Raw genomic sequence first — 25391 nt, forward strand, 5'->3', positions numbered from 1 at the left:
TTTTTTTTTTTTACTAGTAATGGAGCAGAGATCAGTGTCACTTGTTGCTAGGCAGAACGGGGAGATGCTGTTTACTTCCACATCTCCCCGTTCAGCCTCCTGTGAGACGATCGCGGGTATCCCCGCGGCGATCGAGTCCGCTGGACCCGTGAACGGACTCACGGGGGTCCGACCGGCATGCAAGCGCACACACGATGGCATGGTGGCAATTTATAATGGACGTACCTGTAGGCCAATTTGAACTGCCAATGCCATTCTGCCGACGTACATTGTCGTGTGCTGGTCGGGAAGTGGTTAATTAAGTGAAATTGTCATAGATTGCAGTCTTCCTGTAGAAATTTTAAGTGGATGTAAACCCAATAACGAAAACCTCATACAAGGTTTAACATGTTCATGTAATTCCACAGGCTTTTTTCAGCCTTTTCAAATGTGCAGGTTTCAAAAAATGATTACTTGCTGATTCTTCCACAAAGGTCCTTGTTCAGGCACTTCCTATTAGGAGGTGCCAGCTGGCTTTCAGTTGTGCTCTTGTGATTTCACTCTGTCACAATTGACCATGCTGACACAGTCATAAGCCACCAATGTCACCGTAGTGAATTGGTCCAGATCAATAACATGCAGCCAACAATGGAGCGGGTGCATGTAGACAGGAAGTGACTGATGGAGTTCAGCTGCATTGAGATGTACAAAAGATTAAAAATGTTTATGATGCTCTGTGCTTTCACCACAAAACTAAAAAAAAAGTATCATATATTGTACTCATTGGATATTAATTTATGGGCCATTGTTAGTGTACTTATTGCTATCCCTGTTTTTTTTCCTACTGCCCTTAAAGACGGGTACAAACTATTTATTTTTTTAGTGCAAACCAGCTCCAGTCAGAGACAATGTACTAACCATGCAAGGTTAGTTCAGCAATCTCCCCCACTGAGCTGTTGTGTTCTGCCAGGGGGATGACTCCCTAGCCAGAACACTCCAATCAGTGCTCTCTGCCATTGGCTGAGAGCTCTGATTTGGAGTCAGTTGGCTGCTGGTTTTCCAGCATGCACGTCCCATGGAAGGCTCCTGACAGACAGACCGACATACACACAGGCAGAATGTCGGCCAGTATTTTTTGTACTGGAAAAAGTCTCCCCGACATTCTGCCCATGTGTACAGGGCTTAAGGGCCGTATCATGCAGTATCTGCTGGGTCAATAGGGAAAGGTCTGCCAATCGGCATCAGATCAGTGCTCTCAGTCAATCACTGACTGGTGTGTTCTGGCACAGGGGGGGCACGCCCCCCTTACAGAACACAATAGCTCAGTGGGGGAGATCACTTTATAACATTGGATTATTAGTAGAGGATCTCCTCTCAAGCTACTGCTGGGTTGAATGAAAAAAGAACTCACAGTGTGTACTAGGCTTTATACTTCGTTAAGCAGGTCACATAACAACCAATCTGTATCAGCAAAACAAAATTCAGCTGATATTGCAAATCTAATAATTTAGTGTAGGTAGACAAACTATATATATATATATATATATATATATATATATATATATATACATATTCCTGTTATATACAGAATTTAGTATGTGATCTTACCCATAACCCCAAGTTTTGCTGGAAACATCAGCGATACTCCAATTGGAAACCCAATTAGGTAATAGCCCAAAATAGACAAAATAGCCCCGATTGTTTGTTTTCCTGCACCTCTATATATTCCACCGGTGGCTGCCTAAAACAGAATATTGAATGTTAAATGTTGTATACTTTTATCTTCTACAGGAACAGTATGACAACTATCATATAGGTGTTTAAAATTATGAAATAATATACCGACCAATGTTATGCAATTTATATACTGATATGTAACATTTTGCAAATGTTTGTTCTCTTTATCTATAGTATCAACTATTTGCAGCACTCTTAAGACTCCTGAGGAAGCTCTTTGGGGTGAACATGTAGAGCCAAAGTGGTTGTATTCTTGTATGAAACGAATGTTTATGTGATAAATTTTACTACCCTTCTTTTTAAACTCATTATAAAATAAAATTTTGATATATTTTATATTTTGTGATAATTTTTTGGCACGTTAAAAGTCCAGCTTTTTTGTCTTTTTAAATTGTCTTTCACTGCCAAATCCTTAAATCTATCATATGTGAACTGCATAAATTGTGAAGCAACAGTTTTCTTGAACAGATGTTAACACTAAAACCATCTAGTCATTTCTGAAGCTGTTTTCATTAATATTCCCTTACTTTATATGTAGCCAGGAGCTGGATATTTACCTATTCCTGCAATCAGGAGGCACTGTGTGGCATTGGTTCAGGGGGAGCTTCTAGTGTTGAGTGTGATGCTGACCTGTTATCTTCTTAATCAGAGACAAGACAGAGCAAATCATCTTGGGACATGTAGTCTGCACGGATGGGATTCGCCCTCTGGCTGATTGATGTGGAAGAGTAGACTCCTGGGAGAGACTATAAGAGGGATGGATTGAGGCCAAGCGCGTTCTCATAGGACCAGCATGGATCTGCATGCAGGTAATCTGTGAGAGTGTTGAAAAACTGAGTTGCGGCCTGCTCTAGAAGAATTATCCAGCGGATAATGGACGGACACCTGCGGACACTTCCCTTTAGCTGTCTGGCAGCAGCCTGGAGGCCGCTCTTATCCTATCCATCCTGCAGAGGCTTCAGATTCGGGTGAGCCGTGGTGCAGTGTGGTGGAGGCTGGATGTCGGAGGCTGGATGTAATCCCTTGAGCCACATTCCAGAGCAATGCATAGTAGCCCATTATGCTTTACCTTTGCATGGAGGCAAAGAAGAAGTAAACCCATCAGGGTTTACTTCCTCTTTAAAATCATCATCATCATAACCATCATCATAACCATCATCATCGTCGTCTCTTATTCCAGGGTGGTAAATGGACAATAGCCCAGTCTTATAGACACTGTATATAGACACCATTGTCTCCTGCACCCTTATCTTTAGTTTCAAGGATCTAAACTAAAACACCATAGACACTATATACAGACATCTTTGCTCTCCATTGTTCTGCTAATAATTGTACTTGTTGTTTACAGTTCTGCATTTATATGTGAGCAGTAGAGAGGGGGCTGACACTTATAAGAGCCATTCCTCTGCTCTTCTGTAGCCCTTTTCACAAAGGCATTATATGCACTCGATTGAGCACAGAGATTATAGTGTTTATTAATGAAAGTTTGAATCTAATAGCTGATTGTTATTTAGTTATTAATAGCATTCCTGTAGAAAACAACATTTTCAAGTGAAAATTTAAGTTGATTCTCTGATTTCTTTCACTTCTATCTCATCAAGTAACTTTTGCTGATTTAAAGAGGAAGTAATCCCTGATGAGTTTACTTCCTCTTTCATTCCCTGTAAAGGCAAAGTATAATGGACTACTATGCATCGCATAGTAGTCCATTATGTGTCACTTACCTGACACAGGAGCCAGCGACGTCACCGCTGTCCCCTGTAGTTCCAAGCGTCCATCTTCTTGGTGGGTCTCCGCGGGTCTCGCTGCTCCGGCGCTGTGATTCGCCCGAGCAGCGATGATGTCACTCCCATGCAAGCGCACGGGAGCCGAGACTCGTGGCATTGCTGTCATCGACGATGCCCCGCTCAGTGCGCCTGCGCGCCGCTGTCTACGGCGTATGCGCCGTAGATAGCGGTGCCCGTCTTTGGGAAAATATCTCCTAAACCGTATAGGTTTGGGAGATATTTCTTGGACCTACAGGAAAGCCTTAATCTAGGCTTACCTGTAGGTCAAAGTGATTTGTAAGGGTTTACAACCACTTTAAACAATTCTGGTGTACTTCCTTATTCTTTCTGTCATTTGAAGGGAAGGGAAACAAAATGATTAACTAAGGGTGTCAGAGGTGGCAGGCGACTCACAGAGTCAGGGCAACCAGGGGGGTATTGATTTGTCTTGCGACCGCCAAGAGGGCAGCTCTACATATATATATATATATATAAATAAAGAGCTGAATGCTGGAATACTTACATTTATACCTTCACACAGGTGAAATGGAGCAAATATGAGCATAATATTTGAAACCAAAGTAACAATTTCCCTGCGTTTAACGAGAAAAAAATAAAATCACATTAGATCGTACTAGAAAATATTTACCATGACAGTAGAATATAAAAACATTTTCTCCTGTTTTACATAGGCTAGGACAAGTAATTTAAGTATCCACTTCACTTACTCATAACTGGACCCGTGTAGATAAATTGTTATTCTTTCTATACTATGTAGATATGAACTTATACCACAGATGGGCAGCTGAAGGCACAGGGCCACCCCACTTGAAGTTCAGTACTCTAGTAGCAATGGGCACAATACTTTCTGCAGTGAGAGGGTTTCCTGTGGGAGCTGCATGCTTTTGGGCTCCTGTCTTGATACCCATATGCAAGGACTAATAGAGGGGGATCACAAAGCTGGTGGCAGATCACACATAGTTGCCAACATTCCTAAAATATTTTTAGGGACACTTTTTGTTCTGTAGGTGGAGTATTATTTTAATTAGGAGTGGGGCATTTGTTTATAGGCATGGTCGAGCAGGAGAAAAAAAATGTGGTGTGTGAAGTACGCTGCGGTGTAAAATAGACATTGTTTAAATTATGCTAAACATTGAGCATGGCTTAAAGGGGGTGTGGTTAAATAGAGTCTGAGACTAATTACATATTGGAAAATGTTGTAATATATAGGGAATGTAGATAAGGCAGGGGGTTGGTGAGCAGAGTTGGGGGGGAAAGGGGGAAAGAGGGGAGGTAAATAGGTTTGGTGAAGGGGGTTATGAACAAAGCTGGGCTGTTCTAGACTGCCGGGAGTGAAGAAACTGGGACAGGACAATGGGGGGACAGACACACAGGACTGTCAGCAGACAGCTTTCTATAGGACTCACCGCAGATGTAGCTTTTCTGGCAGCAGGCATGGGTATCTGCCTCAGGTGTCCTCCCCCCCCTCTCTTCAATAAGCCAGAAATAAGCCAAGCAGAAGGGGTAGACCTGCAGCTTCATGAGGCACAGTAGACACCCAGCCCCTCCAGAGCCGTTCACACCAATCACAAGCTGAGCCGGGACAAGACTGCATACTAAAAAGGAGCGTGAGTGGTGAGCATGAGTCAGTGAAACTGGGAGGCCACACAGGACCCCTGCAGCTATGCCATTGGTGTTGCCTAGGTGTGGTCCACACACCCATAGCGATGCCGTGACAAAGCCTATTTTTGGGGATTTTGCCTGGGACAGGCTCAGAACGGGACATCGGTCTGATTCCTGTAAATGTCCATGCCAATTGGGACTGTTGGCAACTATGCACTTCTACGCTAAGCTAAAGTAACTCAGCAGACCTAGATTAGCATAGAGGTACCTGCAATCACATCACTGATGAAATCAGCTTACCTCTCCATCTACACATACTCCACAGAACAGCTCACACCAGGTGCTCATTCAGGTGGATGGGTTGGATCTCCGAGGCTGGGGTCCACTCCATTACACCCATACAAGCAGCAGAGTAGCCAGCAGAGAAAATTATTTGCCTGCAATATTGAACAGGAGAGCCAGGAAATGCTAGTGAGGGGGGGGGGATTCCAGTCCCAATTGTGTATAATGCAATGGTAGCGATGTTATTCTGCCTCTTGATACAGTTCACAACACATGCAGTCCAGTGCATTTTTTTTCTGCATCAAAAACGCATGGAAAGTAGTTATATGGTGTTCAGTGTCATAGTTCACACCAGTGCTTGCAGTTCCAGCGCGTTCCAGTTCCAGGAAAAAAAAGTAGAACAAGCTGCATTTTCCTGCACTGAACGCACCAAATGCTCTAAAACACAGATGTCCTTATTTAAGGTTAAGAGAAAGGCTGACACTTGGAAAGCTCCCTCAATCTGCTTCCCTTCAGAAATCAGGTTGGGCACAATCTCAGAGGCCGGTCACACCCCCTCCCTGTATCCCAGCCACTGCAAGCCTCAAAGGCTCCACCTGGGTAGTGGCGGTGCATCCATAAGGGTGCATGGGCGCCACCCCCTCTCTCCAGCCACCCCTCTAGCACCAATAGATGATTCATGCAATGCATGAATCTATCTATGGCCACCGCTGCCATCCCCTATTCAGGTGCCCGAATTACATTGGTAATGTTTTTTAAGCACCTGATTAGAGCCATAGGCTGTAATATGTGTCAAAGAAGGTGATCTGCGTGTGCCATGTTGGGTGCTCGCAGGTCACTCCATGTTAGGTGTTAGAAAAGCGAATGACTATTTGTTTTCCTAACACTAAACTGCCTCTCCGCTAATCAGGTGTTCGGATCTGTTACCTGTAACCTTATTGGCTGAAACAACAGGCGCTGTGATTGGATGCCTATCAGGCGTCCAATCATAGCAGAGGAAGGGAAGAGAGGACGGGAGAAGACATCGAGGAACTGTCCCACTACCACCAAGACAGTGTAAGTACAGATGGCGGGTCGGGGGGCACACTGGCAGAATTTGATATGGCACAGTGGGAGCATTTAATATGGCACAGTGAGAGCATTTGATGGGGCACAGTGAGGCTGCATTTAATGGGGCACAGTGGTTGCATATGATGGGCTCAGTGGCTGCATATGATGTCACAGAGGCGGCATATGATGGGGCACAGTGGCTGCATAAGATGGGGCACAGTGGCTGCATAAGATGGGGCACAGTGGCTGCATTCGATGCTGCACAGTAGCAGCGTTTGATATGGCACAGTGACTGCGTTTGATGGGCACAGTGGTTGCGTTTGATGGGCACAGTGGCTGCGTTTGATGGGCACAGTGGTGACAATTGATGGACATAGTGGCAGCATTTGATGGCACAGTGGCTGTGTTTGATGGTAAAGTGGCGGAAAATGATGGGCACAGTGGCTGCATTTGATGGCACAGTGGCTGTGCTTGATTTTACAGTGAGGCTGCAATTGATGGGGTTTTTTTCCAGAATTTTTCAGTTTGTTTGCGCCCCCCCCAACAATTTTGAGCAACAGCCGTCACTGCACCTGGGTGGTGTTCAGTTGAAGTGATGTGTAATGAGAGTGTCTGATTTGAGTTGCTGGGGGAGGATGTAGGAGGAGGGATAGCAATCAATGTTCTGCTGCTCTGTCTCTTGGCACCCTGCCCAGCAGCACCTGAGCTCTGACCTGACAGAGGCAGATTTTCGGCCCGAGACAGGCTCAGACTTGGACATCAGTCGGATTTCCGTGACTGTCACGACCAATCTGGGACTGTTGACATGCCCAGCCACCCCTTTCTCATCAGGTCACCTGCCAGTGCCCGCCAGTGCCACCTGGCAGTGCATATAAGTTCTGCCTATCAGTGCCCACCAGTGCCACCTATCAATCCCCACCAGTGGCACCTATGCGTGCCCATCAGTGCTGCCAATCAGTGCCCATCAGTGTCTCATCATTAGTGCTGCCTATCAATGTCACCTACCAGTGCTTATCAGTGCCACCTTTCAGTGCCCTTCAGTGCTGCCCATCAGTGCCACCTCTAAGTGCCGATCGGTGCCACCTATCAGTGCCGATCAGTGCCACCTATCAGTGCCCATCAGTACGGCCTTATCAGTGCAGCCTATCAGTGCCCATCAGTGCATCCTTATCAGCACATATCAATGAAGGAGAAAAACTGCCTGTTTTTAAAATTTATATAACAAATCATGAAACTGTTTTTTTTTTTCAAAATTTTTGGTCGTTTTTCGTTATTTTAGCAAAAAATAAAAAAGCCCAGCAGTGATTAAATACCACCAAAAGAAAGATCTATTTGTGGGAAAAAAGAAGATAAAAATTTGATTTGGGTACAGCATAACCGCGCAATTGTCATTCAAAGTGTGACAGCGCTGAAAGCTGAAAATTGGCTTTGGCAGGAAGTTAAGTGCCCAGTAAGCAAGTGGTTAAATACACATTTTGCATTTCTATATCCTTTTTTTTTGTGACTATAAACTTTTTTATTTTTTAGGGCATTGAAAGAATTTACTTCAGTCTCATTAAGATTGAGGGCCACTAGACTAGAGAACCTGTAACATGAGGGGATTTGTAATATCTCCACTCACCACTACTTTCTGGGGTACTCGGCTAATATGCAAGATACTGTGTTTCAAGCAAAGTGGACTGCCAGCCTGGTCCCGATGATGCATCCCACTAAAAGCCTTCTTTACCCATTTACCACTTACCTTTCCTTCCCACTATTGCAAACTTAATCTGTTTTTAATCTCTTTGCAAATCACAGCATGTGTAACTGTCCACTAAAATCCTCAGCAAAATAAATTGATCCTCTATATTTTACCTGGATAGCTATTGTTTTTTTTGTTTCTCATGCCAAAACAGGGTAATGTGTTTAACATCACTTTTCTGTTTAGAATCTTATAAAAAAAACCTTATGAAAAAATTTGAGATCCCTGTACATTATCATTTCACAAACTGTATCAAGGTTTCGAATCATTGTTTAAAAGGAATTAAAGTAGTATCTCCATAATACTCACCTATCATTTGTAAACACATAACCTATGACATTTCTCAGTGCCAGTACAGTACAGCCGACTAACAAGCAAACAAATGCTGAAAAACAGGAAATACAAATTAGTCTGAAAAATAATTTAAAGAGTAACTGTACTTTTGTTGAGAAAAACACCCCCAGGTAATATGTGTACATTGCAGGGATTTTAACAAACTTTGTTGTAAATTTCTACCTTTTGAAGAAACAGCTGTTTGTCTGTGTCCACGTGCACTGAATCAGTATGGGAGTGTTTTTATAATTGTCAATCAGCTGCTGAACCTGCGGGGCTCTAATGAAACAATTGTCAGGGTGTGAATCCTTTTAGACGTGATTTCTCTTTGGGAGTATCTCATCAAAAAATGGCATGTTACCTGCAAGGAATACTCAAAATCTGACTTGTATAGAAGAGTGACAGCAGAAAAAAGACCAAGTAGTCCATTGAGTCTGCGTGTTTTTTTTTCTGTTAACATTTTTTCAGCATATAGATCTAGGTTTGTACACTTACTGTTGACTGGCTTAGCTACCTCTGCCGGAAGTCTATTCCATGCATCAACTACCCTTTCAGTAAAAAATACTTTCTAAGATTTGTTTTGAACTTTCCTCCAGTTAGTCTAAGCCAATCACACAAGCAGGAAATTACATCTCTGGTGGGCATTCTGTACAACATCTGTGTGCAGAACGCCTACAAGCTGCCATATTGCATTGCATTTTACAGAAAATTACACAGCTGTAGGTTAAAAAATAAAGGTCATTTTTAATAACATTCGATTAGAATATGACTTGTGTCGCAATTGTTTACGCTATATTTTTTTTTCTTTGCTTGTTTTTTTTTTTCTATGAAAGTGGAGTTACCCTTTAATGTTTCAACTGCTTGGTATATTCCTACTAATGCATCAAATATCAAAAAACAAATCAGAAGTGGTTTATCAAGCCAAAGAAAACTGCATAACTGAAGTCATTCTGAATCTGAATGAATAAAGATTTCACTTTAATTTTTGCCGCTAAGATACAACAGAAAGAAAATCTCTAAAAAGAAAAGGGGTAGCCCTCTCTAAGAGCTTATTTACACTGCAAACTTTGTGTTCCCTGCATTTCTGCATGTACATTTACATGTACTTTCAGTGTTTTTACATGCATTTGTAGTGCGTTTTCAGTGCATCTGTAATGCGTTTCTTGGAATATTTTTTTTAATCTCTTACATTTTTTTACTAAGTTGCATTTACATACATTAGCGCTTGCTCATGCATGTTTGCGATGTGTTGCCTCGTGTTCATTGAGTTGCATTTGAGCACATTTATGTGCTTTTGCAGTGTGTTCTGAAGCAGAAAAATGCAGCATGCTGTAGCTTTTTTTTTAAAACATGAAAGCAATGCAGTGGTGTAAACTAGGCTCACTGGAATACATTTTAATTGTATATACGTTTTTACTGCATTTAAAAATGCACCTGGCTGCATTTGGTGTAAATGAGCCCTAAAATAGAGTCCTAGATAGTAATGCAATACAAACAGGAATTATATTTCCTATTTCTTCCAAAACTAAAAATAAAATGGTTTTATTTAAAAAAAAAAAAGTTCTGGCTAAATTTACACTTCAGGTAGCAAGTGAAACTAGCCAGTGGGTTAATATTATTTAGAATAAGGTGTCCCTAGAATGTCACATTTCTAGTAGCAAGGAGATTTTAAAGAGATATTGTCAGGGGGTACAAACTGCTGCAGGTATGAAGCGATATCTGCTGCAAACTTGTGGGCAGGTCATGGTGACAATTTGGTGGTCATGTCCTCCATGTTTTCCTCCTCAATGAGTGCCAAACAATGGTCACATAAGAGGCCTACCCTGGGGTGGGTTCTTCTGGGCCAAGATAGGTACTCTGTACAGCAGGGGTGTCCAACCTTTTGAAGAGCGAGGGCCATCAAAGCGACTTGGTAACCGGTCGTGGGCCAAAATAAGTGTAGTGGGCGAATGACAGGTCTGTATATACGCTGCATATGCAGAACGGATATGTACACAGCCAATGGTACTCTATAGGCCCTCCAATTCAATCTGACGGAAGGGGGACGGTTCTCCTTCCTTTTTATTTTTTTTGCGTATCGGATTAAAGGTAATGTCATGGTTATACAATAGAGTTCATCTGCTTACCTGTCTCCATGTGTTCATTTCTAGAGACCAGCCGACCCTCACCTGACTGCTTTTATAATCCATCCTCTGGCATGGCTCCACCCTAGCTCCTATCAGAGAACTCTATATTAACCTGTGCACTGCTAGCCAACCCTGCGGATCAACCTTTGTGTGTTAGCTTCCTGTTACCTGCGTATGCTCTTCTATTGTTTTCCGTTACCGACTTTGGCGTGTCCTTGACTATCCCTGTTTGCCTGTGATCCTGACCTTTTGGTGTGTCCCCGACTTTTCCTATCTGCTTGTGGCCCCGACCTTGGCTTTGTCCCTCACCATCCCTATCCTCCTGTTGCCTACTGTGGGTGTGAGCTGGGGGACCCTGGGGGTCGCAACCTGGAGCCAGTTGCAGCCAAGTCCATCCTCACCACTCGAGGCTCTGGTGAACACCTGCTGGCTCTTAGACTCCGCGCCCCAGGGAATCTTACGCTCTAACCCCGGTGGGATCCATCTTGGTGTTCTGGCGGCCCTGCCTTCCTATCACCTTGACCCCCGTCCGCAGCAGTCAGCCGTAGGGTCCACAACCTTGCAGTGCACTCCTAATCCCTGCGGTGTGCATCTTTCACCTGGCCTCAAGGTGACCTGACAGGTAAGCAGAGATAAATGGACATAGAGGTGAATGGAAAGTCCGATTGGGTCCTAAGGCTGCTTTGACAATGATGCGCCACGTGCACCAGGGGCTTTCCTGAAGGGTAGCTGCACTTTGCCATAGACTTCTATTATATCCTGATGGTGTAGTGCACTTTCTGAAAGTGCAGCAGACCCACAGGTAATAACAGAAGTCTATGGCTCAATGCAGGTAACCCTCAGGTGTAGGATTAGTTTAACAGCAGGCTAGTAACGACTGAAGAACAAATATGCCCATATATACACTGATTTCAGTAACAAACGCACCTTTAATAACAGTCTTCCATTCAGTTTTCCCCAACTGTTGCTGTCCCAGGCAGAGTGCATTTGGTATCGATTGTGATAGGAGCTGGTGCTATACAGGGAGCATCAGCTTATGCGGCTCTGCAGCTTCTTGCTTTCTCTACCGCCGGCTTCATTCACAACACTGATGCTCTGGGATGGTGGGTCGGCAACCTGCGATCTGGGCTTGTCAAACCACCATTCCTGAGCAGGAGGTTGCGGGCCACATCAGAGGGCTCCACGGGCCACATGTGGCCCCCGGGCCACTGTTTGGGCACCCCTGCTGTACAGGGTAACTTCCATAAAAGTGGGGTACCTTTACTTGAACCATGCTCATGACCCGCACAGATGATTACAAATGAAGGAAATCTAATAAACTCTCACTCCCAGTAAAGGTAGTGGTTGCTGCTGTGCACCTGGAGGTGCAGATCAGCTCCCGTTGCTTTAGGAGATGGAACTCTGCCGAAGGAGTGCCAACAACATCTCCCTCACTGCGAGAGGCTATATCACCTGCCACATATACACGCTTAATGACAGGCTGCTAGAGAAACCTTTGATACCCTTGGTATCCACTTGGAACTTCACACTGCATTAACTCTTGTACTGTTATCTTCACACCCCAATATGCTTTAGTGACCCAAGCTGTAACTATATGTACTGGTTACAGAGGCGGCTCTCTAATTAGGCATATTAGGCGGTCGCCTTAGGCCCGGCACTGGGAGGGGCCTCGCGGCTGCCTGATCTGTCTAATTAGAGAGCCACCTCTGAGGCTGACAGCTCCGGATCACAGAGAGAGACACTCAGCAGGGCTGGCCGCTGGCGTTAGTATAAGGCCACCTTAGGGCGGCAGGAGAGGGGGGCACTGAAGCTGATGGTCCTTCAAGTGCTTATGCCGGCAGCGCCCTGCTCAGCAAAGCAGACATCAGACTGGTAACATGCAGCGCCGGGCACTGCAAGCTTCAGCTTCCACACTAACTTTCATGAGCTTCCGCGGCCCCTCCTCCTCCCACATGAAAGGCAGATGATGGCCTTTCATTTCAGCACATCGATCAGTTGCTGCTTCTATCCAAGAAAATCTCCTCCCACGTGGGCGGTACCAGAACTGCCTCCATTCCAGCAAACTGGTTGGTGAACTGGAAGTAAGTGAGAGGAGGGGGAGGGGCCAAGTGAGACCGGGGGAGGGGCCAGAAGACACAGTAGGAGGAATGGCATGGATCCTAAGAGGAGGGTAGAGGTAAGGTGCTGTATCATGTGGGACTGTACTGATTACACAGCCTGCTGCATGTACATAATAGGGACCATCTAGAGATAGAGGAGGGATAGATTGGGCAGAGAAGGGGATATAAGGACAGAGCAAGGGAATAAGAGAGATGATGACAGTTAGAGAATACATGGGGCAGACAGAGCAAAGGTGATGGGACAAAACAAGACATCAATGAGGCCCCTTTCACGTGGGACAGACTCTGCTTTGCTCAGCAGGGAGTCTGTCTGCTGACTACCCTCCGAGCAGAGCAAGAGGTTAACAGGTCTGTATTTGCTTCACTTATGCCAAGCGGACACAGACACAGCCCATACTGCTCTATGTGCAGTCAGACTGTCTGTTTATACCCAACTGACATTCATCCTGATCAGCCCAGACAGAGGGTAATGGATCCCCCTTCAGTTTGTTTTTGTTGGGTCGGATTGAAGGTAGGTGGGTGTAAGTGGCAAAAGTCCATTTACATTCACCGCTCCATAGAAGAGAATGGAGGGTCCGATCAGGTCTGCCTGAAAATATTACAGGTGGACCCGATTGGATCCTTCATGTGAAAGTGCCTAAAGTGCAATGTGATAGATGTCAAGAATTATATATATACAGACGCACACACATACTCCAGTTGTTCTGTCACAATCTTGTGCATATCCACTGCAAGCTGTTTGCACAGACTTCGGTGTGCCATCACCAAAACAAAGCACATACCATTTGCTTACCAAAAAATGTGATTCCTTAAATTTTTGAAGTTACATGCACTTGTCATCTGCGGGATATTTACAGCCACTTCACTCAAAAAGTGACAAGGCAGTTATAATAACTTTCTCCCAGGAGCGTCCTTTCACCACTCTGCCTGGTTAGGTACCAACCACAGCAACCCCGTGTATGCAAAGAATAATAACATATTGTATGCATTATCAGGACATTTATTATCTGCTTTATTAAAGTAATGTACTTACAGCAAATTTACTGGGATAAAGCAACAAATTGTTTACTTGTCCTGGTGTTGCTTTATTCTTTGCATTTACGGGGGTTCCCTGTGGTTGGTACCGGACCAAGATACTATGCCTGCAGTGCTGTTTTTTGAGTGAAGTGGTTGTAAATATCCAGCTGATGACAAGTGCATGTGACCTAATAAGTTTAAGGAGTCTAATTTTTTTGGTAAGCAAATGGTATATGCTTTGTTTTGGTGATGGTACACTGAAGTCCGAGCAAATAGTTTGCAGTGGGTCTGTACACGTTTATCACAGCACAGTTTTGTTGGATTTTCTTGTGTGACATGTATGTTTTATGCTTATTATTTATTGTACTAGCACTTCGGAATGTACATATATTACTTATTCTTGATATCTCTATCACACTATATAACATTTTACTGTAGTACACACTTTTATGATTGATGTTCTTTTCTTTCTTTCCCCAGTGACAGCTTGTCAGAATAGCTAGGATCTGTGAGTGCAGCTCCGTATTATACATTACTGTCCCTATACCATACTCTCCTGCCCCCTGTACTGTGCCCCCTTGCCCTCCCCTTGTACTGTACTCTCCTGCCCCCTGTACTGTGTACACTTACCCTCCCCCTGTACTGTACCCTCCTGCCCCCTGTAGGGTGTCCACTTGCCCTCCCCCTGTACTGTACCCTTCTGCCCCTGTACGGTGTCCACTTCCCCCCCCCTGTACTGTACCCCCCTCCTGCCCCTGTACTGTGTCCACTTACCCTCCCCCTGTACTGTACTCTCCTCCCCCTGTACTGTGCCCACTTACCCTTCCCCTGTACTGTACCCTCCTGCCCCCTGTACTGTGTCCACTTACCCTCCCCCTGTACTGTACCCTCCTGCTGCCTGTACTGTGTCCACTTACCCTCTCCCTGTACTGTAACCCCGCCCCCTGTACTGTGTCCAATTACCCTCCCCCTGTACTATACCCTCCTGCCCCCTGTATTGTGCCTACTTACCCTCCCCCTGTACTGTACCCCCCTGCCCCCTGTACTTTATCCACTTACCCTCCCCCTGTACTGTACTTTCCTGCCCCTGTACTGTGTCCACTTACCCTCCCCCTGTACTGTACTCTCCTGCCCCCTGTACTGTGTCCATTTACCCTCCCCCTGTACTGTATCTTCCTGCCGCCTGTACTGTGTCCACTTAACCTCCCCCTGTACTGTACTCTCCTGCCCCCTGTACTGTGTCAACTTACCCACCCCCCTTTACTGTACCCTCCTGCTGCCTGTACTGTGTCCACTTACCCTCCCCCTGTACTGTACCCCCCTTCCCCCTGTACCGTGTACACTTACCCTCCCCCTGTACTGTACACTCCTGCGCCCTGTACTGTGTCCACTTACCTTCCCCCTGTACTGTACCCCCCTTCCCCCTGTACCGTGTACACTTACCCTCCCCCTGTACTGTACACTCCTGCGCCCTGTACTGTGTCCACTTACCCTCCCCCTGTACTGTACCCCCCTTCCCCCTGTACCGCGTACACTTACCCTCCCACTGTACTGTACACTCCTGCGCCCTGTACTGTGTCCACTTACCCTCCCCCTGTACTGTACCCCCCTGCCCCCTGTACTTTGTCCACTTACCTTCCCCCTGTACTTTGTCCACTTACCCTCCGCCTGCACTGTACTCTCCTGCCCCCTGTACTGTGTCCACTTACCCTCCCCCTGTACTGTACCCTCCTACCGCCTGTACTGTGTCCACTTACCCTCCCCCTGCACTGTACCATCCTACCGCCTGTACTGTGTCCACTTACCCTCCCCCTGTACTGTACCCTCCTGCCCCCTGTACTTTGTCCACTTACCCTCCCCCCTGTACTGTTCCCTCCTGCCCCCTGTACTGTGTCCACTTACCCTCCCCCTGTACTGTACCCTCCTGCCCCCTGTAGTTTGTCCACTTACCCTCCCCCCTGTACTGTACCCTCCTGCCCCCTGTACTTTGTCCACTTACCCTCCCCCCTGTACTGTTCCCTCCTGCCCCCTGTACTGTATCCACTTACCCTCCCTCTGTACCCTCCTTATACAGTTAATTTTTAGTGCTTGAATTATTTGTCCTATTATGGGCATGAGGGGGGGTCTAATTTTTAAGTTTTGCCTAAGGCCTCACAAAGCCTAGAGCCGCCTCTGACTGGTTACTTGCATTGTACCCCTATAGTAACTTCAGACCTGGCAGGGGCAAAGTTTTACTTGGAGAATAGGTTCACAAAATAACAGAGACCATCGACAGTCCAAGATAAAGTGCAAACATTTGCGCAAAAGTCCAACATTGGTTGAGGCCATGTCTGGAGCCTAGCGCTGGCTTCGGCTGCATATAGGCCATCCAGACTCTGGTAACGGCATCAGGAAAAACATCTGTGTGTGTGTGTGTGTGTGTGAAATCCCCCCCAGATCCAGGCCCCAGTCTCTTTTATATCACACAGGACTGGAGGGTCAGACCCAAAAAAACCTGCCAAGAAAAACCCAGAAATTACAATTAACCCCTAACTTCCCGCTGGGGCAGCAGTAACCTCTACCTGCCTCCAAACTGCCATACCCTCCTGTCATACTTGAATGTCAGGCTTTTAGAATTGCAAAGTTCCGATATTTTCCAATAGTGTCAGAGCTTGCACCAAGCACCACCCCCCACATATTCCTTTTTGGCTTGTTACTATGTTGGACATAATAGCTGACCAACTGGCTTTCAGCTTTCACATACAGTATGCCTCAATGATAAACAGAAGGTAGATTGTGTCCACCATTGTTAATTTCAACGATGAAAATATTTTTGTCTACAAAATGAACACTATTTTAGTCAACTGAAATACCACTAAATACTAAAACAATTAGGGCGACTAAAATGTGACTAAAACTAAAATGGCATTTTAGCCCAAAAACTATGACTAAAAGGAAATCAAAATTTGACATAAAAATGAACAATGCACTACCACATAAAAAGGGAAGGGTTAATCTCCTAAGCTGTTGAAAGAACAAACAAAAATTTCTAAAAAGTTTTTTTTCTTAATATTTCATGTTGGTTATATATTCAGCTAATATGTCCAATGACATTACAGCAAATAGAGTTTACAGTTTTTTTTTTGTATATTTTGAAGTTGCACTTCTGTTTGTCAAAGAGTAATATTTGTTTGTTTATGAGACTTGATTTTATTTATATAGACGTTATATATCATGGCTAAATCTCTGTCTGTAGTGCATGCTCAAACCTTAATACCATAAATAACATGTTATTATATTTTTACTCCAGGAGTATGTATGTAATAAGTTTGTCAATTCTAGAGAAATGCTTATATACGGTAATGCATTACAATTTAACTAAACCTATTCGATTTTTAGTAAACTTAAATGTACTAGAGATTTTAGTTGACTACGACTAAAACAAATCAGATGACTAAAATATGACTATAACTAAAATTGCATTTTAGTTAAAAGACTATCATAAACAAAATTTAAAGATGATGTCAAAATTAACACTGGTGTTCACAGATCATTCTATTATATGTATTAGCCTCCAGGGTTTAAGTTTCTTTATATTGATGATGGGGAACACTGGATACCATGTTGTTTTATTTTTTCCTTCCATGTTCCTATTTATAACGCCTGATGAAGCTGAAGTATTATATTATAACGCCTGATGAAGCTGAAGTATTGAAGCTGAACCTGATATCATGTCATGCTTTTTTATTTTGTTGCATTCCACTTAATAGAGAATAAAAATAAAAAAAAGGGAGAGAACTGAAAGTCATGCTCACAGAAACCAGATACCTGTGCAGCAAAGTACAACTTTAGTAGACTTTTTGGCTTGTTCGATGTCTCCAGCTCCTAAAGCCACTCCAACTCTAACATTGGCAGTCGTGCTAAAACCCATAGGAAGCTGTGGAGAAAAATTAAATATGAATTAGAAATCTTGCCAAGACATTGCTACTGTAGCACTTACCACCACTGGTATTATGGGTTAATCTGTTAATTGCTCTATCCCATCTAACACACCTGGTCATATAGCTTGAAGGCTGCACACACCTGTATAACTTAAGTATTAGTATACCACCACACTATATCATCATACAGGAAATAGGCCACAGACTACTTGATGGTAAATAAAATAAGTATACTATGGCAAAACACAATGCATAAACCAATAAACAGATCAGAGAATACATTAGAATAACTGAAGTGGCTGGCATGAACAGACACACTGACTGAGCGTGTTGATCAGTAATCCCTGGGCTCCAGGAAGATAGGCCGTGGTGTTCAGTAGGCTCTAGACTGGCTAAAGCATGTCCACACGCACAGGGCTCAAGTCCTGCGGGAACGCATGGGAACAACGTTTCTGTACTTTTTCCACGGCAGGAATGCCGTTCCTGTTAGCAGCCGCATCCTGCAGGACTGGCCTTTGAACAGGGGTGGGCTGGGCTGGGGGGGGCAGGCTGCTGTGCTGCATTATGGGAGTTGTAGTCCAGACTGCGCTCAAGTTCCTGATGGGGGTGGGTGGAGACTGGAAATAACTGAGCAGCACAGCAGGAAACTACACCTCTTGAGTCCCAAACACCAGCTCCTAGTGTCCCAGTGTAATGACAATCCTCTGAAAATGTCACAGAGAGGTGTGCCCCATTCCACTCTCCCTTCCCAATTTCTCTCCTTCACCCTGCTGCCGCACACGTCTCCACTACTACAGATATCACGAGCCTCCACTCTACGGGGCCACTGCTGCCACCTCATAGTCAACGGAGGAACGGCACAACACCACTGACAGGTCACCACCTCGCTGACAGGTCAGTTGCTATCTCACCGCCCTCCCCACTCTTCCACGAACTGCACAGAAGCTGGACATTACTGTGGTGGGGGGTGAAGGGGGCAGAGGACATTACTGTGGGGGGGGGCAGAGGACATTATTACTGTGGGGGAATTGGGGAGGACATTACTGTGAGGGGGAGGTGAAGGGGCAGAGGACATTACTGTGGGGGGAGGCAAAGGCCATTATTACTGTGGGGGAGGACATTACTGTGGGGGGGAGGTGAAGGGGCAGAGGACATTACTGTGGGGAGGGGGGGGGAACCGGCAGAGGACATTTCTGGGGGGATAAAGGGGGCAGAAGACATTACTGGGGGCAAGGCTTGAGTCCTACGGGAACGCGTGGGAAGGACGTTCCTGCACTTTTTTTACAGCAGGAACGCCGTTCCCTTTACAGGACTAGAGCCGCCCGAGCCGATCCTTCACTAAGCGGTGATATCCAGCATCGCCGCATAGTGAAGGACGGTGTCCTCCCCTCCCTCGGTACTCCTCCTCCAGCAGCCGCGGCTATACTATACAGGACCGCGCCTGCCAATCTGCAGAGCTAGATCCCTGCTGCAATGCTGTCATTGGCTGCTAGAACAGCCATTGTCCTAACAACCAATGACATCACCTGTGTTCCCCACCATCATCAGCAAGTTCCTCTGTCCAGCTTTTGCCCCCCTGCAGCATGCTCCTTCATCAAGGACTTATCCAGGTACACGTTTTTCTACTTTGTGATGGCTCGGTCACAACTCTGATGGGGAACTCTGGGGACACTCTGATGGGGGGGGGCTCTCTGATGGGGGGCAATCTGAAGGAACACTTGCTATCTGGTGGAAGGAATAGTCCCCCATCATTGGTGTCAGAGGGAGGAATCGTGCCCCATCATCATCATTGTTGTCATACTGACAAGTTTGACAAGTTAACTTATTCTGTTTTTGTAAACTCACACTTTACAATAAATGTTGCACTGTATTTTCTGTAAAATATATAAGCATATGAGCATATCACTTTTTTTTTGGTGGGGGAGTGGATCTTGGGTGGGAGTTCCCACACTTTTTTCCCCAGGACCCCTGCACATGCCACTGTACAGCTGATCCTCTGCCTGCTGGTGGTGGAAAGAGCCAGGCTAACAGGCTTAGAGCTTACCTCTTGGCGCAGAGTGCGGATCCTGGGAGCACAATTAAAATAACCTCGGTCCACGAGGGAAGGAAGTTCGGCTCCCCTGATACGAGGGGGGCGGTGGGGAGGGTCGGATGCCATCCCCCCATACAGGGCTGAAGAGTGACAGGCTTTGGAAGGGCTGTTGCAGCACATGGTAATGGCCAAATACCTCTGAGCCCAAAGCAGAGCTGTACAACGCTGGAAAGGAATCTCCCAGGGGATGTGCCACAGACAGTGGCATAGTAGGTTGTGTTTTTAGATGGTTTTGTGTGTTTTTTTCTCCTCCTCCTTCTCATTAGATGCATCCAAGGCGAGAGAACTCAGAAGGCCACACGCAGACACCAATCAGGCACAGCAGTAGAATAAGAGACTCATGGGAGTAATGAGAGAATAGCAGGTAGAATGAAGATTGTATCATATAATGTGAGAGGGCTTTGTTTGATTGGTAAGAGAGGCCATCTCTGGCATGAACTGCATCACAAGAAGGCAAAGATAGTTCTTTTGCAAGAGACACACACTTCGTGGCAGGGTCGACCCCCTCGTATACCTCTTTTTCCATATAATCAATGGTTTCATGCACCTTCACCCTTTCCTAGGGCTAGAGGAGTTACAATAGCTATACACAAACAATGTCCCCTAGTACCTACAGAAGTATGAGTAGATCCTGAGGGCCTCTTTCTTTTTGTTAAAGGAAAGATCCAGGGCCAGTGTTATACCCTAGCTACTATATATACCCCCAATATAGCCATACCATTACATTTCTATCTAAAACTTTTGATATCCTGGGGAAGTTTTGGGAAGGTGTATTAGTTATCGGAGGGGATTTTAACATTAACTTGGACCCTAGTCTAGACACTTCTTCTGGGAAAACCTTTGTTTCTCATAAGGCGTTAAGATATGTTAAACAGCGCCTTTGCTCTCTGCATTTGGTGGACAGTTGGAGCGTACTGTATGAGTGAGACAGGGATTTCAGTAATTACTCCAAAATACATAATGTATATTCATCGATCGATATGTTGTTGATCGATGAATATTATCTGAATTATGCAAATTCATCAACTATTGAGTCAATCACCATGTCAGACCATGCTCCAATAAGTTTGACGATATGTCGATACATCTTTTGGGTGCCTGGAAAGAACATGGCGATTGGATTAATCTATTTTGGATGATAAACAGAATGTGGCGATTGAATTAATCTATTTTGGATGATAAACAGAATGTGGAATCCTTGTTCCACTAATTAGTGTCCCTCCTTAACTCTGACACTAAGCTCCTGGCTAAAATTCTGGCCCCCAAGGTTACAAATATATTTAAATAGATTCACCCAGATCAAACAGGGTTTATGAAGGGCCGAGAGATAATACTATTTGGTCCCTGCATGTATTGCATTGGATGCATAATGGATCGAACCAGCCTCCGAGTGCAGTAATTTCAATGAATGCTGAAAAAGCATTCGATAGGGTGGAGTGGGATTTTATGGTCAGAGTTTGGAGGGAGATGGGTCTGAGAGAGCGGATTATGGGATGGGTGATGGCACTGTATGCAGATCCTAGAGCAAGGGTTAAAGTTAATGGTAGACGATCAGATTATTTTGAGATACGGAATGGGACTAGGCAGGGATACCCACTGTCCCGATTTTTATTTGCTATGGTGCTGGAGCCCTTTCTGCGCACAATTAGGGGAAATAGGAAGATTAAGGGGATTTGGCCAGCAAACCCGCTTACTACATTTGAAAAACGGTGTGTTAACTTATCAGAACCGGGTCATATGTTGTCTCAAATGTATAGGCTGGCTCTGAGTGCCCAAAATATGAAAACTCCCTATTTCATTTGAGAATGGGAAAGTGAACTGGGCTATAATTTTACATCAGCGCAGATTAAAAGGCTGATGCAAGTGACACACCATACTTCAATAAGTTCCCATATACAGGCGATGTCTTATAAGTTCCTGACAAGATGGTATCGTACACAGATTCGATTGGCTCAGATATATCCATCAGCGGATGTTAACTGCTGAAGCAGATGTAACCAAAGGGGTTAATTTCTACATTTATGGTGACATTGCCCAAAGATTAAAGTTTTCTGGGAGGAGATAGCCCCTTGGATTAAGAAAATGACACTTAGACCTATAGAATTGTCAACTTTATATTTTCCTTTTCATGGGATGCCATCATCTGCTAGGATTTATAAGAGAAGTGTTACTCCCCATTTGCTAAATGCAGCCAAAATATTGATACTTAGATTTTGGAAACAGACTGGATGCCCCACTATAATGGATTGGAAAAGGGAGGCAGAAAAATAATGGAAGCAGAGAGATATATATGTTAAAGACCAAAGGAATACCTTTAAAGAGGAAGTAAACCCTTCCAAACAACTTGGACCTATAGGTAAGCCTAGATTAAGGCTTACCTGTAGGTCCAAGCAATATCTCCTAAACCTATATGGTTTAGGAGATATTTGCCCGAAAATGGGCACCGCTGTCTACGGCGCATGCGCCGTAGACAGCGGCGCGCAGGCGCACTAAATGCGGCAAATCCAAGAATGGATTTGCCAAATTTGTCGACTCCCGTGCGCATGCGCGGGAGTGACGTCATCGCGGCTTCGCCGTGTGGCAGCGGCGGAGCTGCGAGACGCGACTCCCGTGCGCATGCGCGGGAGTGACGTCATCGCGGTTGCGCCGCTGTGATTCGTCGGAGCTGCGAGACGCCACAAGCAACATGGATGCGGCGGACTACAGGGGACAGCGGCGGCTTCGCTGGCTCCTGTGTCAGGTAAGTGACACATAATGAGCTACTATGCGATGCATAGTAGTCCATTATGCTTTACCTTTGCAGGGAAAAAAAGAGGAAGTAAACCCATCAGGGTTTACTTCCTCTTTAAAGATACATGGGCACTGGGCAGGATGCCTGTATTACGCCTCAGGAATAGGGGTGGATTAAACCCTTTTGGGGGCAATCTTGCATTATGAACAGGCATGTACTGGCCATTGGGCCTCCCTTACATCAGGGTCCCCAGAGCCCCCCTTACATCAGGGTCTCCAGAGCTCCCTTACATCAGGGTCCCTAAAGTCCCCTTACAGTCTGGTCCTTAAAGGGGCCTCACATCAGGGTCCCAAAAAAACACTTACATCATGGTCCCTAGAGCCCATTCCCTTTTAATAGGGTCCCCAAAGTTAGAAGGGAAGAGCAGAGTGGGGGGGGAGGAGAGTGGAGAGGTTTAAGAGAATAGTTGGGTTAGTGGAAGGGGAGGAGGGAGTAGTGTGAAGACCCCAGCTTACATCAGGGTCTGTTCCCTCTCATTGCAGCAGTCAGCTACAGGACAGGTGGAGGCTGGGAAGTGGGACTAGACAGGTTTGGAGGAGGAACTTCCTCCTCCTCTGGATGCTGGGGGCCTGGGGGAGGTGCAAGCATGTGATTGGTTGCATGGGTAGTCTTAGCAACCAAATCCTAGTGCTGAGAACAGCAGGCAGCGGTGGCTGCTGTCAGCTGCCGTACATTCAGTACAGCTCTGATTGCTGCACAGCCTGTGCTGTTTTTGAGCGGCACGACTGTGGCAGCAGGGACACTGACTGGGTTTTTGGGCCAGACACTCTAAGGAGGGGGGAGGGTTGGGACCCAGCAACAACTGCTTGATTGGGGCCTGGGCCCCTTGGGATGCCTAGGCCCCCTACATGTGTATGGGCTTTCCAGCCCTGATGGGGAACATCAGCGGACTATGTGGGGAAGCCAGCAGTGTATTAAGAAGCCAGCGGAGAGTAAGGAAACCAGCAGCCGTCGCTGTGCCCTAGGTAGCAGTGCGCTGTAGACGGCTGCCTAGTTTCCCTAGAGGTGCGGTAACACCAACCCTGCTTACAAGGCTTAGTCTCTCAGTTCTGCATTGGATGGTAGTCAGATGCTGGTTTTTCCAGGACGCTCTTTTGGACAGAAGTCAGTTGTGATACGGACAGCTATAGACACAGGCTGAAAGTCGGTTCCTGGTGATTTTTGGCTCCTGTGTACAAGGCTTAAGTGTGTTCTGCTTCATACTCCCCCACACAGACACCATCTGGCTGTTTCCTGTTCCTTTTGTGGGCTCTCTGGCAAATGGGTTAAACCCTATCAGGACGAACATCCCCGTAATTAAGGTTTATAAGCTTTTACCCTCCCAAAAGCTATCTGATGCCTCTAACTTCCAGGTATAAATTAAGGACTTACCAAACCTGAAAGTAGGGATGGGCCGAACACCCTTGGTTCGGTTCGCACCAGATCATACGAACAGGCAAAAAAATTGTGCGAGCATGCGGACCCTATTAAAGTCTATGGGACACAACCATGAAAAACCAAAAGTGCTAATTTTAAAGGCGTATATGCAAGTTATTGTCATAAAAAAGTATATGGGGACCCAGGTACTGCCTCAGGTGACATGAATCAATGCAAAAAAAAAAGTTTTTAAAACAGATGTTTTTTCAGGAGCAGTAAAATGAATAATGCTTAAAGTGAAACAATAAAAATGAAATATTTGTTTAAATATCATGCCCGGGAGGGGTGTGCCCTTAGTCTGCCTATAAAGTGGCGCATCTGTGTGATGTGTTTTACAGTGCCACAGCAAAATTACATTGCTAAAGGAAAAAATGTCATTAAAAATGGCTTGCGGCTGTATTGTCAAATCCCAGCAATATAGATAAAAATCAAGGAAGAAATTGGCCTGGGTTCCCCCCCAGTCCATACCAGGCCCTTCGGGTCTCTATGGATTTTAAGGGGAACACCACAACAAAATGTAAAAACAAATTGGCGTGGGGGTCCCCCCAAAATCCATACCAGACCCTTATCCCAGCATGCAGCCTGGAGGACAAGATGAGGGGGCTAGCGAGCCCCCCGAACCATACCATGCCCTCAACATGGGGAGGGTGCTTTATGGTCCCCCCCAAAGCACCTTGTCTCCTCATCCTCCCAATCCCAACCATTGGTTGTGGGGGTCTGCGGGCCGGGGGGCTTATCAGAATCTGGAAGCCCCCTTTAACAAGGGGGCTCCCAGATCCCGCCCCCCCCATGTTAATGGGTAGGGGTACATTGTACCCCTACCCATTCACCAAAAAAAGTGTCAAAAAGAAAAAACCACAAGACAGTTTTTGACAATTCCTTTATTAAAAAATAAAACCTGTGGTGTACATCCATCATAATCATGCTGCCTGACGGACCTGAAAAATAAAAAATGAAAAATAATACTCGGCCTCCATGGGAGGGCTCCCATCAACTGCTGTCTTTTCGCTGTGACAGCTCTTATAAAGGCAAGGGCGGGGCCATCCGCTGACCTAACCGTGTGACTCCTCCGCTCCTCTGATGGCACATGATATCAGAAGGAGCTGAGACACTCGGTTACGTCACCAGGAGGCCCTGCCCTTGCCTATATAACAGCTGTCACAGCTAAGAGACAAAAGTCAGCGGGATGCCTCCCATCAAGGCAGATCTTTTTGTTTTCTATTTATCGGGTCCGTCGGGCGGCGTGATTGAAAATGGATGGACATTTTTATTTTTTATAAAGGAAGTACTAATGTTCTCTCAATGATTATGATAACACTACATACGGTCGCTGTAAAAAAAAATTGTTTTGCGCTCCTGTGACTTGTTTTCAGCAGAGAGTGGTCTGAAGTCCGCTCT

The 25391-nt window shown here is 45.5% G+C and overlaps 1 protein-coding gene across 1 annotated transcript in view; it reads right to left on the minus strand.

Annotated features, from left to right (window-relative positions):
- The window catches only part of LOC143983033 (multidrug and toxin extrusion protein 2-like), a 229168-nt gene that overhangs the window by 12540 nt on the left and 191237 nt on the right, over positions 1–25391 (minus strand). The window contains exons 11-14 of the mRNA XM_077482260.1: positions 17582–17690; positions 8488–8563; positions 4006–4075; positions 1588–1720 (exon numbers count right to left, since the gene is read on the minus strand). Of these exons, the coding sequence (XP_077338386.1) occupies positions 1588–1720; positions 4006–4075; positions 8488–8563; positions 17582–17690 (388 nt within the window). The remainder of the gene's footprint in view (positions 1–1587; positions 1721–4005; positions 4076–8487; positions 8564–17581; positions 17691–25391) is intronic.

Source organism: Lithobates pipiens, unplaced genomic scaffold (assembly GCF_037356315.1).
Source record: "Lithobates pipiens isolate NorthernLeopardFrog02 unplaced genomic scaffold, aLitPip1_a1.2 Scaffold_16, whole genome shotgun sequence".
NCBI lineage: Eukaryota > Metazoa > Chordata > Amphibia > Anura > Ranidae > Lithobates > Lithobates pipiens.